At 44.4% G+C, this 16,254-nt stretch overlaps 1 protein-coding gene across 2 annotated transcripts in view; it reads left to right on the top strand.

Annotated features, from left to right (window-relative positions):
* The window catches only part of SLCO3A1 (solute carrier organic anion transporter family member 3A1), a 141,571-nt gene extending 126,423 nt beyond the window's left edge, over positions 1–15,148 (top strand). Inside the window, exons 9-11 of one of the 2 annotated variants that reach the window (XR_013184092.1) lie at positions 1,424–1,488; positions 5,868–14,643; positions 14,730–15,148. Coding sequence is in view for 1 of the 2 variants with exons in the window: in XM_054642346.2 (XP_054498321.2) it covers positions 1,424–1,488; positions 5,868–6,247 (445 nt within the window). In the remaining variant the exon portion in view is untranslated. Of the gene's footprint in view, positions 1–1,423; positions 1,489–5,867 lie in introns of both variants that reach the window. The other variant, XM_054642346.2, reaches the window with a different exon arrangement.
* Positions 15,149–16,254: the final 1,106 nt, after the last annotated feature.

Here is a 16,254-nt window from a genome sequence, read left to right as displayed (position 1 = left end):
GCTGCCAGCACCTTTAGGATACAACATGGAGACATCTTAGTGTTGCCTTCAAATGAGATAAGCCAGGAAGAAGAATACCAGGGAATAAGAAAAGCAAAGGGAAGATGAAACATACTCAGTTCAGAGCTGTAGGAAATAAACAGTTCACACATCCAGATTTGTAACTTCACTCAGAATCACTGATAGCTGACAAAATGTACCAAATGTACAGCAGAGAGCTCTGAGCCAGATAAGCACCTTGTGCTCTCTTGCAACTGCCATTTTCCATTGCTTAAAGAAAGTTGTGGCATATGAATGTGTCCTTGGTGTCCAGAGCAGTGACAAGTGACACTGGCAGCTCCCATGGTTATTTAAAAATGGACTCAGTGTCTACAAATTAAATGTAGACTTGTCTTAGCAAGTCATTTGGTCACTGCTGTAGTCAGTGAGAAAAGGAGATGTCTCCAAGTGACAATTTTTACTCCAGCCTAAGGTATGGGGATTGACTTTGGTCTTAAATATAGAAAAGTGGATGGAAAGACACCACCACCAGTTAAAAGTCCACTGTGAATATTCCATGTGATAATCTCTTTTTTCATTAAAATAAACTTTTAATGCTCTGTTTCCCTCATTTCTCACCCAACTGTAGAATCCTATTTGAGCCAACCCATTAACCATTGGAACATTTGTCCAAGGTCATATAATTCCCAGCATAAAGGCTTTAGATATTTAGTGTGGGGGGTCTGCCTGGAAACTGCTGAAATTCATCCCGAGGTCACAGCTTCACAGAGAAGTCATGGTGTGGTATTACATGGCCCATGAATGTGTGAGAGGAGGGCAGGTGATCAGAAGGATCTTCTCCTAACTTAAAAGCTCTCACTGATTCTGTTTTATCAGTTTTGGCTGATGCCCCTTCCATGTATTTATACTGAGAACCACCCCTGCCATGAGTGTTTCTTTAAAGCACCTTTGAAGGATAACTCTTAATGCAATAGTGGTTGTGTTCATAGCACAGGACACTGCAAACTGCATGAAAACCAGTGTTGAGCACTTCCTCACTGAATCACCAGGCTGACTGAACCTTTTGGTCCACCATTCTCCCTCCCTCTCTTGTTCCCAGTAGTCTGGGGAGTTTCAGAACCAAAAGTTTTCTCTCCCTCCAGTTCTCAGCATCTGGAGCCTTGAAAACTTGATGGGGAGCTTATAAACATCCATTGTCAACATTAGCTGTTGTTATTAATGACTTGGCTAATTCCTGAACCCATCGCCCATGCAATTACTTTTGGGGCTGTAGGCAGTTCAGGAGAAGGCAGAAGAAAAGCCCCATTAATGACTTTTTGAAGAGGTGCTGGTGGCATCCTGGCTGACAGCACAGCATGGCCACGGGGTGTGTTAATCAAAGCAGAACAACAGGAATTGATTTCTCTCTCCCTGCTCCCCGCAGGACTGTGAGCCCTGAACTCAAGTCTTACGCTCTGGGGGTGCTTTTCCTGCTGCTGCGGTTGCTAGGTAGGTACAAAAGTTGTGTGTGCTTCTCTCCCACCCTTTGTTCCCTCTTTTTAACGTGCAGAAGTTGATTTCTGCTCCTTGCAGTGCTGTCCTTGTCGTGAGAGGGGTCTGGCACACTGGGCTCCAAGCCCTCTCCGTGAGGGATGTCGCATCAAGGCTCCTGAAGCACTTCTCCTGCCATTTGTGTTGTGCTAATGGAAGAAAATGCAGTGTTGCATGAGCAATGGCTGTTTCTCCCATGGTCCCACACAACCAGTTTCTCTTCTGTAGCTGTTAATAACGTGTCAGCAGCTTGCAGAATTACTGCTGCACTGCACAGGGCTGAAGTAGAGGGATATGGATTTTCACCCTCCTTTGAGGGACAGGACCTGTGTTACATGGTGAGTTTGCCCTTTCCTTTGGGTGTCTCAGAAATGAAACCAGGAAAATCAGACAAGCTGAGTCCTTGTTTCCTCCTGTGGGTTAATATCCCATTAAAATGCTTATGGCTCCTCCTCTGCACCAGTATGTTCTCCTCATGTATGAATTAAAGGGAACATACCAGGCTGCTGCTTGTTTCTGGCTGTTTTTTTTCCCTTCTGGAAGAGGTGGCTCCTATTTTAAAGCTCTTCAGCTCATTAGTCTCAGTGGTTCAGGGCAAAATCCTCTGATCCATCATTGTGTGGGACCATCTCATGCCCAGGGTTTCTGCATGTTGTGGGAGTGGAACTTATTTTTTTAGCAGGGCACAGAGAGCACCTTCCCTGCATGGCTCCCTTGGTCCCAAAGGAATGAGCTGGAGCCTAAAGTGCCATTTCTTAGGCTACAACAAGGCACTGGGAAGTACAGGACTGAAAATCCAGCAGTATCAGACATTGCTTTGAATAAGTGACTTCCTTTTTTACTTATTGTTTTAACACCTTAATCCTCATAAGCTGAACAGGAAGTTGTGCTCCCAGACCAGTTTACAGTAAAGCCAATTAGATGTCCATTGGTTTTGGTGAAGTAGCTGCAGCCATACAAAAAGCTCCCTCAAGTTAAGTTACCCAGATCTCAGATAACTCAAAGGGAAATTTCTGGGATGACCCAGGTCAGCTCTGGTTCAAGCCTTGCAAACACAGCATTTTCTTTAGCTGCTGGTGCTGCTGGTGGGTTTTGGCCTGACTTCAGCTGTGACTGGCTGAATATGGAGTCTCAGCAGACAAGTGTGCAAGGAGGATGGCTGTGGGCTGTTGTTTCCAAAGGAAAAATACTTAAGGGGAGGGATTTTTATCTTCTCTTTTTTCCATTCAAAAGAGAGAAGCCTCCTGAGATAGCAGCATCCTGAATTCCTCTAAAACCAGGCTCAGACATGTATGCTTAAGCTGAACAGATTTCTTCTTTTTCATTTCAGTAAAGAAGCCATAGTAAGAATTTAAATTCAAATCTTTATATGTTGCTCTGTCACTAAGGGATTCCCATGAAATAAGACAATACATCCTGAATCATATCAGCAATGTAGCTGGAACGCACAGAAAATGAAGAGAAAGATACTTTTCTGTATGAGCAAGGGTATCCAAATTGTGCCTCTATCAACCTGAGGTTTGAGAATAGCTTTACTGATTTATTTTAAAAGCTTTTCAGTTCACCTTTAAGCTTTGACTTAAGAAGACAGCGATAATAGCTGCTTCTTACACCAAAGGAGAGAATTAAATGCAAGAGGTATGAGACCCGAAGGTGCAATCCTAGCTAATAGATTTCAGTAAGACAGAAGCACCTTTTTTTATGCAGCCCTACAGTTTCTGCTATGAAATATATATAAATATATAGAGAGAGCAGAAATTTTTGCAACACTTTGCAGTAAGAGGTAGAACATGATTGACTCTCTTTAATATTCACTGTAATAACATGAAGCATGACTGAATTCTCCCGGTATCCTCCTGCATATATTGTCTCATTTCATAGGAATTCTGCTGTGAGAGGGCAGCCTAACAGTATCTTCATTTAAAAAGCATTACTGCAGTTTCCCAGAGAAGAGAGTAAAGCAGTGCCATTGGAGCCAAAGGTTTGGAATGGATTTGTCTGGAGTGGCAAAAAATTTCAGACCTTTAAGATCCTGGATGCATTTTTTCTGGGTGGTGTTCACCATGCATCCTGGAAGAGCCTCTGCTTACCAGGGCACTTCCTTAGATTTTTTTTCTTCCAAGCTCATGTTGTTTGCCTCTTATTCTAACATGACAAAACCCCACAGTGTTTCACTCTCAGGAGGAGTTTCTGATGTGCAGTGCAACTGCTCACCTCCCTTGTCTCAGGGGTTCTGAGCACCAACTTGCTCCTGTGAGTCTCTCATCCTCTCCTCTGCTAAAAACAACCTGAAATACTCACTGGTTGCCAAAGGGTTTTCCACATGACTGCATTCACATGGGAGTAGCTTTGGAGTTCAAGGGAAACAGGTCCTACCTCAAGTCTTATGAGGAGCACATTCCAGGCCAAACTGTGGTGGACTCCAGGCTGGAGCCAGAGGTGGGGATGGCAGCTCTCCCTGAAGTTCAGCCTGCACATCTCCAAAGCTTTGTGTCAGCATCTCTCAGCATGTTAACAGGGACTCACACCTCAAAATTATGATCCAAATGTGGTTGTCTGTTAAAACAGGAAGAATGTGGCTCCTCAGTCACTGCCAGATCTGGATATTACCCCTGAGGTGCCATCCAGCAGCACTGGGCACACAAACTGTAGTCAGCAGCACAGCCTCTTGCTTCTTTGTGGCAGGAGTCCAACTGAATTTTTAAAATCCAGGTTGAGTGTGTGGTTGTTCACAGGTTTCAGCTAAAAAAGTGTCTTTGAACTTAGAAACAGAACCAGCCCAGCCTGGATTTTCTAGTCATTGAAATGATGAACACAGAGCTGGTGCTGATATTTTTTTTCCAGAACATAGATAGGTTTTTAGATATGATGACTGGAACGAGTTTTTCTAACAAACAGATTGTCTTGCTTTTTTATCATCTGGTTTTACTTACTACATTTGTGCTATTAATGACTGGTTCAAATGAGAACCAAAAGCCCATATAACCTCTCTTAATTCCTGCATTTACCAACATAGAAGGAAGATCAAACAAAATCTGCAGAGCTCCAGTCATCAAGAAAATAAAATAAAGAGATCTCAGTTACCACAGAGAACAGTGAAGACAACCAATTTATTTGTAGTCTTAGGATTCATGTCATGAATGTCACTACTTTGCTCGTGACAAGCTGAAGGAAGGTATCTTTTTTAAGCCTGGAAATCCAGGTTAATGATGAAACTGGATCCAAGATTAAACACTTTCCTGTCTAAAAACTGCACTCCTTGTGTCTGCTGTCACAGGTATTTATAGAGTCCCAGGCATCAGAGCACCTACGGATGCATTGATACTGTCAGGGGGGTGTTGTGCCTGCCTGCTGTTGGATTTCGGTAGATGCAATGCTCTCCTTTGCTCACTGTCTTAGCCCACAGCAGTGACTTCATCCATCAGGGCTTTTTTCAGGGTTCTAGCCTCTGCCCATAAATACAGCAGAAGGTAGAGAAATGGTTACATTATGTAGAATGTTCACATTTTCTTCTCTCCCAGGCTGGCTGGGGAGCGCAGAGCTGGAGTGTGGATGTCCTAATCACCATCAGGCTAATGGGAAATGGGGGGTTGCTGCAGTGTCCCTGCAGGATGAGGGAAAGGAGACAAGAAAAACATTTCTTTTATTAGTTAAATGAGATTGGAGTGATTACTTTGCTTGAAGATTGCAGCTCTTCTGCAAACTATGATTGAGAAACACTCATCAGTAGTTAGCTGCAGTGGCTGTGGGAGAATCCTGCTGTGATATTTCATTTAATGACACTCTAAAATTTTCCCTTCTTTTCTGATGGCATCTTTGACATCTATTAGGGGCTATTGTTTCTTTTCCTTAGATCCAGAGAAAACCTTTTGCTATGTTTTGATATCAGAGTACAGTCCAAAACTGGATCTCAGTGTCGAGGCTGATTTTAGGTGCTGAACTGGAATGCTATGAGATCCTTCAGGGCAACACTCTAAAGTGCAGAATTGCCAGTTTCTAGAGGGTGAGCTGCAAGGCTGTCCTCCCCTTTCATTTATCCCTCCACTTAGTCTCATTAGGCAAACAAGAAGCTTAATAAAAGCCACTCAGACTTGAATAAGATTCTTGCTGCATGTTGATATCAGCAGGTATCTCTTCCACAGACGTTAAGTCCAAGCTAAAATCTCATCCACAAACTTCATTCAGGTTGATTTAGAACTTCAAAAATGAAAATCACAGGCTGCAGCTGGGACTATTAGCCTTGATAAAGTACCCTCTTCCCACTCACTGCAGTCACGTCCTCTCTCTCTTTATCACAGGGATCATAGAAGCATGATTTGTCTCTCTTATTTTGGCAGGTTTTATCCCACCTCCGCTGATCTTCGGGGCCGGGATTGACTCCACGTGTCTGTTCTGGAGCACGTTCTGTGGGGAGCAAGGAGCCTGTGCACTGTATGACAACGTGGTCTACAGATACCTGTATGTCAGCATTGCCATCGCCCTCAAGTCCTTTGCATTCATCCTGTACACAACCACCTGGCAGTGCTTGAGGAAAAACTATAAAAGATACATCAAGAACCACGAAGGTGGTCTCAGCACTAGTGAGTTTTTTGCCTCTACTCTCACCCTAGACAATCTGGGGCGGGACTCGGTGCCCCAAAATCAACCACATAGGACAAAATTTATCTATAACCTTGAAGATCATGAGTGGTGTGAAAATATGGAGTCTGTTTTATAGTGACTGTGGAGGAGTGAACTATATTAATAATACAAGGGTCCTTTTTAATAAAAACAAGGAGAGAGCACGAATGGAAGAAGAAACAACTGCAAAACAGCAACGGCAACACAGGAAACTTTTGTCTTTTTCTCAAAGTCACACCCAGCCAGGATTCTTGAGACCAGAGTCTTTTGATGGGATCGCTTGTGACATCCTGCAGGGTGATGGAGAAAGCAGGGAGCCCTTGTGGCTGGGCACCAGCCCCTTTGGTGACAGCACGAGCTTCCAAGGAGGGCACCTGCAGAGGTTCAACGGAGAGTTTGGCACGAGGTGTAGAGAAAGCAAGGTGATGACAGCAAGCTGATAACAGCAGGGTGATAACAGCAAGGTGATAACAGCAATAGGTTCTTTCCCAGTTGAGATGGGGTGTGTGGAGCCCTGCAGGGCTGGCCAGGCTGGGTGCTGCTCCACCCTGCTGCATCCACGATGGCAAAGAGGGAGCGGTGCTGGAGCCCTTCCACCAGTCACACTCTGTCACCAGCCACGAGCCCAGGATGAATTCCTTGAAAGCTGCTGGAAACCTTCCCAGTGGCCAGCGATGCTGTCAGGGGTATCCAAGTCCTTCCAGGCCTGGCTTATTCACAGATTGCAGCTCCTGTGGCTGTCTGTGAATAACCAGGCTCAGATCTCAAACCCAGTAGAGTTCAAGGCATTTGCTCACACTTGCCAAACGTGCTGTCATTTTTAAAGGGGGATGAGTTCCAAATACTTATCTGTGTAGTCCTTTAATAAGATGGTTTTTTTGGAATTATTTTCGAGTATGTGTTAACCCTTAAATCGCTGACACTTTTCCATGAGGAGGATTTATTTATGCTAGTTTGGGGAAGGATCCTGTTTAATTCACCCAAATGTAATGTGACTCAAGGGGTTTGTTTAATCCTCTGCATTTTTTATCCATACGCCTTCATTCTAATATGCTACCAAGCCAATGAAGACACATAATATGTTTTTAAAGAAGAGAATGAATGCACTGTGTCTCTATAAAAACAATTGTCTGTTGGAGAATTATAGATAATATGATGATTTACATAATATAGTTTTTTCATATTCTATGTGACTCAGTGAATACATATATATGTGGAGAGGCTGTTGATGTTCTCTCCAGTTTTTAAAGATATATATATATAATTTGCAATCTAGAAATTGTGTGGTGGATGTTTTCTTTAAAGTGTGTGTGTGCGTGTGTGTGTGTGTGTACAAGATGAGAGGAATACTGACCTTAATCCTTCAGCCCTCACAACTGGTGTTTTATTTTTCACCTGAGAAATTCCACTGACTTTCAGTGGGAGCCATGTGAGGAGGATGGAATAATCTCTCCTGGATGCCACATTTTGTTTGTAAATGTGGGAATAGTGTCCCTCTGGAAGGCTGGGTTATGGGAGCAGAGGTTGGCCAACACTGAGCAGCTCAAACTTCCATTCAGCTCCCCACAAAGCATCCATGCAGGAGCAGATTTGGCTTGGCTCCTGCAGTGCAGTCTTACCTAAACCTGCAAAAACCATGGGGAAATTTTCATCTGATTACGAGAAACGTGGGGGTCAGGCTTATTTTGTATGCACAACTTTTGTTTTCCAAAACATTCCTGCTGGGAAGCAATGCAAATTGGTGGCATTTGATGAGTTCTTTTCCCAGGAACCAGACTTGTTTCCGATGGACTAAATGTCAGAAGGGCTTTAAGGGTTAGCATCATAATTAAGAGTTCCTTTTTTTTTGTGTGAATTTCAAAGCTGTTGTGAACTTGAGGATGTTTAGAGGAGTAACCTGGCATGTTGAGTCAAATGCTGGATGTCACTTCCATGCAGGTGGCAGAGGGGCTGATCTTCCCCAAGTCCTTGTCCATTGCTGCAGTGGACACCCCAGAGCTGGCACAATTACACAGGGTGGATAACTTGTCACTCATGTTCAGCACATTTTTAGCACACTTTTCTCTTATCCAGCTTTGCAACATGGGTGTGGAGTATCAAACTGCTTCCACTTGATTGAATTTATACGTGTGCTTGCAGCTTATGCACAGAATTACATGTTCAGCAACAATAAGGGCAGGAAAAAAGGGTGTATCAAATAAACTCCATTGTGCCAAATACTCAACAAATATTGTAATTGCAGATATTTAATTCTTGGGTTTCAGCCATGTTAAGAATCACTCAATTGATGAAGGAGTTTAAGAAAAAAAAAATTAAGCTATGCAGTGCCATTGTTATGTTGGGTGGTAAATGATGCTTTTTAGACCATTATGTTGGTTTAGTATATCCTATCTGCTAAAATAGAGAAACTGCATCCATAAAACAATGAATTCAGAAAAGGCACAGGGTGCATAACTGTCTCATAAAATATATATAATTGTCAAGAATAAGCCTTTGAAATCATTCTGTACAGTTCTCTTCATTCTGCAGATTTATTACTTAGACTGCTGTCTTTCCAAATGTTAGCTCATAATTTTATACTATACACACACTTTCAGACTCCAACACAAATGTCACACAATAGAACCTTTCTAAAAGCCTGCTTGCTTGAAATTTCATAACCCCTTTCACAATTTCATGATTTTCCCCTCTGAAATTCCAAGGTGAAGGAGAATAGCATGCTGATTGATATGATGTAAAACAAACTCCCAGTGTTCATGAGCTGTGGTTTGTTGCTGCAGTCAAAAGTCTGCCTTGACCGGAGTTATAGAAACAGGATTCCAGGGCACATAACATTTTCATTTTTGTTTTTCTTTACTTTTTTCATTTGATCTCTTCTTGTATTATGTGTGGGAGATGCAGTTGAATGGGGTTACTTATGTTATTTTTAAGCTGTAACTTGAAATTCCTGCATGATTGTTTTTTATTTCTTTTGATAATGGAACTCTTGAAAATCTCTTCCCCCATCCCACTCTTTTCTTTTTTTTTTTCCCCTAGGGTTAGGTCTGATGCCTGCATCGTGAAGGGCTTTGCTGTCAGTGCTTTGGTACAGATTTAAGAACAGATCCTTAGTTGAAAGAAAATACACAGACCAAACCCTTCATCCACACCAGCAGGCATTTGGGGGTTTTTTTCTGATTTCAGAACCACAAGCCATTTTTGCCTGCAACCCAATTTTTGTTACAGAATAACAAAGGAAGAGTGTCAGACATCCTCCTTCTTCCCAAACTGTGTTATGGGCCTTGACCTGTCAGCACTTCACCTCCATCCTGCAACTGCCTTAACCATGCAGGAAACTCAAAAAAACAAGGATGGAGTTAGAAAAACACCCATTAACAGGAACAGGGGCATGCTCTGAGCCATGTGGTCCAGATCCAGTGGTGGAAATTGTTTATTCATATTCAAGGGCATTGAAATTGAGGGGTTTGTCCCAGTCTCAGCAGAAATGTTCTTTTGGCATTTCAAAGCACTGTGTTCACCATGTGGCTGTCTGCTAAGGAATGGGATGTTTGGAAAAACAAACTACTTGAGATTCTCTGGGATTGACCAGTTGCCTTGCATGACTTCAGGTTGGGGTTTCCTTTCCCTTGCTCAGATCCCACTTTGGAATAGCCCCAGTGGGATCAAAAGGGGACCCCAATCTAAAATTGGTGCAGATGACACTGGAATTGTTTTCTTTGCACCCTTGTTAACAAGGTGATGCATTTCCAGAACATTCTTTTAATACCTGTAGAAATCATCCATTTTTCTGACTTTACCCAGCACATCTTGGATGTAGAGTGGGACTGAAAAGTCCATCACTTGAATCAGCACTTGAATATCACAAACCTTCCATTCTTGGCAGGTCAGCTCAATAGCAGGGACCTCCCTCTGCCATTCCCCTCTGAGATGCACTGAACTCCTTGGTGCTGCTGCTCTTCATCGTGGTTGGGTCTCACCTTGCTCAGAAGGTGAGAAGGGAAAGATGCAGAGAGGAATTAGCTTCCATTATCTGACTTAGCTACACTTCAAAGTGCTTCCAAATTGAACTGATGGTCTGCAGACATTTGGAAAGTGATTGGAGTATTTCCAAATGGCTGAGATGCATTTACTTCTTTTGCCTTGCAAAAAAAAAAAAAATTAAAAATTAAGGGAATGAATGTGATTTGAACCCCCTGCTATCCCCATCAGAGTTTTATGTTCATCACATGCAGTGGAGGCAATGTGCTTAAGGTTCACCTTGGTGTCTCAGACAGACTGACATTTTTCCTCAGTAAATGAGGTTTTGGGACACAGAAAGGCAACTCCAAGCAGCAGTTTCACTCCACAGCCAACTCACAACAACCTGAAGCCTACCAGCACTGTGAAGCTTTAGCCCCCAGGCCAGCCACAGCTGTTGCTGCCATATGAGAGTTTGTCACAGCTGGGTGTGCTTGGCTTGGTATTTTCTTCAGGCTGTGGCATTCTTGGTGTGATGTTTGCTTTATTCTTGGCAGGTGATGTGGGGAATTGTCAGTATAAAAGACACATGCAAATGCTTCACTGGACTGATGTGATAACAGCTTTGTTTCTTTATTCACAAGAGTTTCCAGACTTACTCCTGCTCTGCCTTTAAATGCAGCTGTGCTCATCTATCCCCCTAATTCCATGTGAACTGTGTTTGCAGACAGCAGCAGGTTTGTTGTTGTTCTCTCTCTGGATGTGATTAATATGTGCAGAGCTCACAAGCCTCCTGTGCTTAGGGCAGAGCACCCCTGATTACAAGCAATAATACTGACCTGCTCTGGTTTGCAATAGGGCTTCTGGCTTTTCCTACTTAATCTGGGTTCACCTCTCCAAGCATCCACACTGCTGCTGTGCCTCACCTGTTTTGTTGGCAGCCAGTTTAGAATTGGTGGAATATAGGCAGCAGTTTATTTAAGATGAGAACCTTTGGTGTGATCCAGGTTCAGCCATGCTTATCTGATGGTTGAGACTCATCCAAGGAGGAAAGGAGGAAAGTAACTGAGCCACTCAGTGTCTCTGTAAGGATTATCCACCCTTCCCTGCTCCTGGACAGCCCTACCTCCACCACACCCATGGTTTGTGGGTGTTTTCTTCCAAACTGAACATCAGCTTCCTTTCTCTAGCCACAGTTCCTCCTTCCCCCAGTGGCAAAGCACAAGCTTGGCTCTACCAAGGTATCCAGAGGCATTTAAATTTGCCTGGCATGCCAGCAGGTCTCACTCAGTTTTACATATGTTCAAAATGTTATAGTTCGTTCTGCTTGTATCCCCTAAATCTATAACCTCCAGGCTGCAAATGATGTTCTCTATCATTCCATTGACATTTCTAGCCAATCTGAGTCTTAATACAATTGCTTTGTCTGAAAAATGGCCTTTCAGCAGTTCTTAGACATGAGGTACTTCTTTATTAACTAGTGATGCCAAGTAAAATCTTTGGCCATTGTCTGTTCCCTGAATTCAGGGGAGCAGAAGGAGGCTGTGCCTGCCCAGCAGCAATACTGATGTTTCCTGGGGCAGAGTGTGAACATGGACTGCTTGTCCTTCAGCTTCAGGCTTGCCTTGGCTGCTTGGCTCTGAGCATCTCTTGGTCCCAAAAGGACACAGGGAATTCAGGAGAAGCTGTGTGGACAGAGCAATCCGTTTAGATGGCTGCCAGAGTAGGACTTGAGGCTGTTTGTAGTGTTTATGTTGTTTTGTTTGTCAAAGCTTTGCTTCAATCTCTCCTTGTTTGATGAATGGAGTGACTCCAGGGATGGGGTCTGTGGGATGGGATGAGTTTGTGATGTTTCCCCGATTTATTCAGATTAAGTGTGGCAGAGCAGGGTGTCCAACCCTAAGAAAGAAAAGCTTTGTCATACCCTGAACAGTTTGTAGTGCTGGATTTGTTCTGCACAAAGTTGGTATCTGCATATGGCAAGAAGCAATAAGAAACTTGTCAGCTGCAACTTGGCAAATAATTTATAGCAACTTCATACAGTAATTTTCTCTTCTATTTCGTCCTTGCAAATTGATGAGAAAACCAAGAAAATACCTCCAGTGTATTTGGAAGGTTATTTCTGCATATCATCTGTGGTCTGGAGAAGCTGGAAAAGCTTTCTTATAATTCATACACAGGGATTTGTTCTGGATGGACATAAAACTCACAGGGGATATTTCTGCTCCCTGAGTTCCCTAAGCTGGAATTTTCTCATCAGTAAAACTATTTAGTTCAGAAGTTTGTGGTTAGGAATTGAGTAAGAGGATCCTTGCTCAGTGTCAGCAGGCCGAGCGCCGCTGGACGCGCCGCGCTCCAGGACAGCCCAAGTGCTGGCTTCCCACTCACAGTCCTCATATTCCCAGGAATATTCTCTCAGAGATGCTTGAAATTCTCAGCCTCTCCCAGTATTCCTACTGGTTAAAGCACTCATTTCAGTAATTGCTGAGAGCAAACACCAGAAGGGTATGAACCCAGACAACAGCGAATTGGTATTGAGGTGAAGCAGGTGGTGTAAATTTTATTTGCAATGTTTGCACAGCTCCTGGATCAGAAGCAGAATCCTCTGGGGCATCAAGAGAATTGCATATGGCCTAACACATCTTAGTTCTTCCCAAGTGAATTGCCTGTGGGTGGGACAGCAAAGGGCATCTTTCTCTGCCACGGATACCTGAGCCCCCCAAACCCGTTTCCTCTTGCAGTAGGGCATCGCACAAACAGCAGTGCATTTACCCCTCAGTGCAAACAGTGCTGTGCTTTTGGTGCCTCACAACTCTAACTGTGAACTTGAAAGGAAGAAACGACCCCTGCTCTTCACCCGTGACCCTTCCTGCCTGACCTGAGGAGGAGGAGGATGATTCCTTGTGGAGACTCACAACCGTTTTCCCAAAGTCTTACTGCAGCAGGAACAAATGGTGCTCTGTGATCACCATGGGTGGCCTATTCCCTGTGCTAGGGGTCTGTAGCTCAGCTGCAGCCCCACGTTGCCTTCACGGTGTTCTGGTGCAAAGCATGGTGAGGAGGCTGCACATGGACTGCCCCTGACAAGTGCTGAGGTCTGCCAGTGGTCTGTGACCACCAAAGTTTTGGAGTCTCCACGTTAGCCCGTGAGAGCAGCTTCCCTCCCCTGGTTTTGGGGAAGAGTCATTGCAGAGCAGCTTCCCTCCCCTGGTTTTGGGGAAGAGCCATCCCAGAGCAGGTTCAGGGGGAAACTGGAGCAGCGCTGGGACCGCACAACAGGGAGCTCACATCCATAGGGAGGAGGGGGTGGGATGGAGCAGAGGAAGAGCTGTGACATTTTAAAACCCATAGTGCCTACCACTGCAAATGGAACGCTGTATTGTATTATATTACACGTGACTACCATGTAAATAAAGTACAATAAATGTGGTGTTCGTTAGGATTTTGATACAAGTCAAATGCAGTCTGCAGAAATGGTTTTTTTCCCTGCTGTATGTACTTATATCACATTCCAGGCACGGGGACATTTGGAGTCGTGGGAGCTAACAATGCATAAATGGCATTAGATGGGGCACGGTTGCAGTAGGGCTGTTCTGAAATTCCTTTTGCCTCGTGCAGGTGAGACACGAGCACCATCTGAAATCAGGTTACACAGGCAGGAGGAGAGCAGCTCTGGATGTGGTTCATGAGCAGAAGAGATGCACAGCCTGTCCTTGGCCATGCCTCATTCATGGTGGAGAAACAGCCAGGTTTCAGCGGCTGATCTCTCTCTTTCCTTGTTTTCCTGCTGCAGAGGTTGACCAGCAGCCCATGCCCTGCCTGTGTAACCTGGTTATTCCCCACCCCTGACAACCCTCAGTGGCAGCTACACATGAGCAACCTCAAGAGCTTAAAATTCAAAGCATATTGGGAAAGCTTGACCAGCTGGCTCCTCTGTGTCTCTGACAGAGATTGAGGGGCTTGGGGTTTTGGCTAGCAAGAATATTAGGAACCTACTTTGTTCCTTAACTCACTCCCTTATCCGTCATTCTCTTTCTCCATAGTGTAAATAAAGAAAAAAATACATTTTCACGAGGCAGGCCTGCCATGTGCCCTCCAAATCCTGATGCATCTCTTGACTGGGTTGTTGGTGGGAGTTCCTCTGGGCTTCAGAAGCTCAGGACTTCTCTGACAGGTGTTTGCAGCTGGTGTGTGGGTGCAATCTCCCCTCAGTGCAGGGAGGGTGCTTCCACACTGATTGTCTTGCTGGGGACAACACCACCCCATGCACTTTGTCACACCTGTGCTTGAAACCCACCTGCAGAGCTCTGTGCAGGGTGCACAGCCCTGGAGCAGTGTTTACCTGCCTCTGTACCAGACCAGTCCGTGGTGTTTGTCCCTCAAGCCATTGCTGTCCTCCACAGTCACCTGGGCAGAGCAGCATTTGTGGGTTCTGGAGAAGAGGAGGCCTGTCCTTCCTGCACAGAACATCCCCACAAATGGCCTGGATGAGCCCATGTGCCACTGGCAGAGCAGCATTGGTGGGTGCTGGAGAAGGTCCTTCCTGCACAGAACATCTCCACAAATGGCCTGGATGAGCCCACGTGCCACTGGCAGAGCAGCATTGGTGGGTGCTGGAGAAGGTCCTTCCTGCACAGAACATCTCCACAAATAGTCTGTAGCACCTGGATGAGCCCAAGTGCCACTGCCCCTTCTTGGGCTGGGGGTTTCTGTTTCCCTTCCTGTTTTCCTTTCCTGCCCAAGGGAAAGTGGTCCTCAGAAAGGTCTTTGAACTGTGCTGGTAATTTGACTGCTGGTAATTTTTCAGATGTTTAGCAGCACTTCCAAAATAAACCAAAACCTGGTTTGGAAAAGGAAACGTTTCACTGTACAATTGACTTTAAAAAAAAAAAAGAGAAGCCACATGCTCGATATATTTTGAGTACTGTGTTCTGTATTTTTGCAGCTTATATTTTCCAGATGAGCAGTTTAGAAATATGTGATGTGAAATACATACTGTAAGTTTGCTGTAAATGATATTAAAAACACTATTTTCATTCTTGTCCTGTCTCACTGGATGATCTCTTTGGTTCTCCCAGGTTGGCTGGCTGGGCTCTGGCTGTTCCAGAAGGTTCTCAGCCTCAGTAAAAGCAGGGTTGAGAGTTCAGGTTGGAGGTTTGCTAGAAATGACAGTGGGGGTGAATGTGTTCTGTGGATCTGCAGTGCCTTCAGAGGGAAGTCCAGTGAAGCAGTGGTTGTGGCAGAGAAGGTAGGGCAGGTTTTGGGGAAGGGCAAAATGAAGTTTAATGGATGGAGAAGGGAAAGAGAGTACAAGGGCATCCTAAATTATTGCATAACTGAGGAACTTGAACACCTGGAAGACACTAAAACGAGGAGGAGCTCGGAGGAAACGTGATTTGAGCAGGAAAATGCTGGATGTGTCAGTGGTGATGAATATGTCTCACACTCTTTGTGTCAGTTCAGCTGTAGAGGGGGGGGAAAAAAGAGCTTTTAGCTGAAATAGCAACAGCTGAGTGAAGTGGCTGAGCCCTGCCATGCACCCTGAGCCCCTGCAGCTGCAGAAGCTTCTCCATCTGCATCAGTGGGAGCAGGCCCAGAGGGTGACACATTCCTGAGGATTCAGTGACACACACTCCCTCCTGTTCCAGCTGCTGTACTGGTCAGAATAAAAGCAATTACTTCTTTGACCCTTTATTTTCAAATGCTTCAAATCTGGTGTATCAAAGTTTTCTCCTGAAGCTTCGACAAAATTATGCTAAATGAGGCAATTGCATTCCAACTGAGTTGAATATTCACTTATTTCTTGTTTGTTCCATTTTTTATCTTTCCCTGTTCCAGTTCCCTCTTCTGAAAGGCAGTGAGCAAAACAAAGATTATAAGTCAGAAAACAAACAAAAAAAAAAAAAAACAATTTTGTTGCACAGGAGTTGAATCCAACCACAGTTGCTTTGAATTCACTTTCCAACAACAGGGGCTTTGGAGAATAGTTCAGGAGGAATGAAGGAGGAAGCCTGGGAAAAAAATATTTGTTAAACGTTGACAGCAAAGAATCTTTTTATTTATTTCACTTCATTGCTTTTCCTCAGCCCAGCCCCTGGTAGTGTTGAGGTTTGTGCAAGCTCCCTCTGAAGGCAGCGTTCCTGCTTG

The sequence above is a fragment of the Agelaius phoeniceus genome, chromosome 13 (genome assembly GCF_051311805.1).
Source record: "Agelaius phoeniceus isolate bAgePho1 chromosome 13, bAgePho1.hap1, whole genome shotgun sequence".
NCBI classification, from domain to species: domain Eukaryota; kingdom Metazoa; phylum Chordata; class Aves; order Passeriformes; family Icteridae; genus Agelaius; species Agelaius phoeniceus.
The sequence above is the reverse complement of the archived record's forward strand: the minus strand, read 5'-3'. Positions and strand labels throughout refer to the sequence as shown.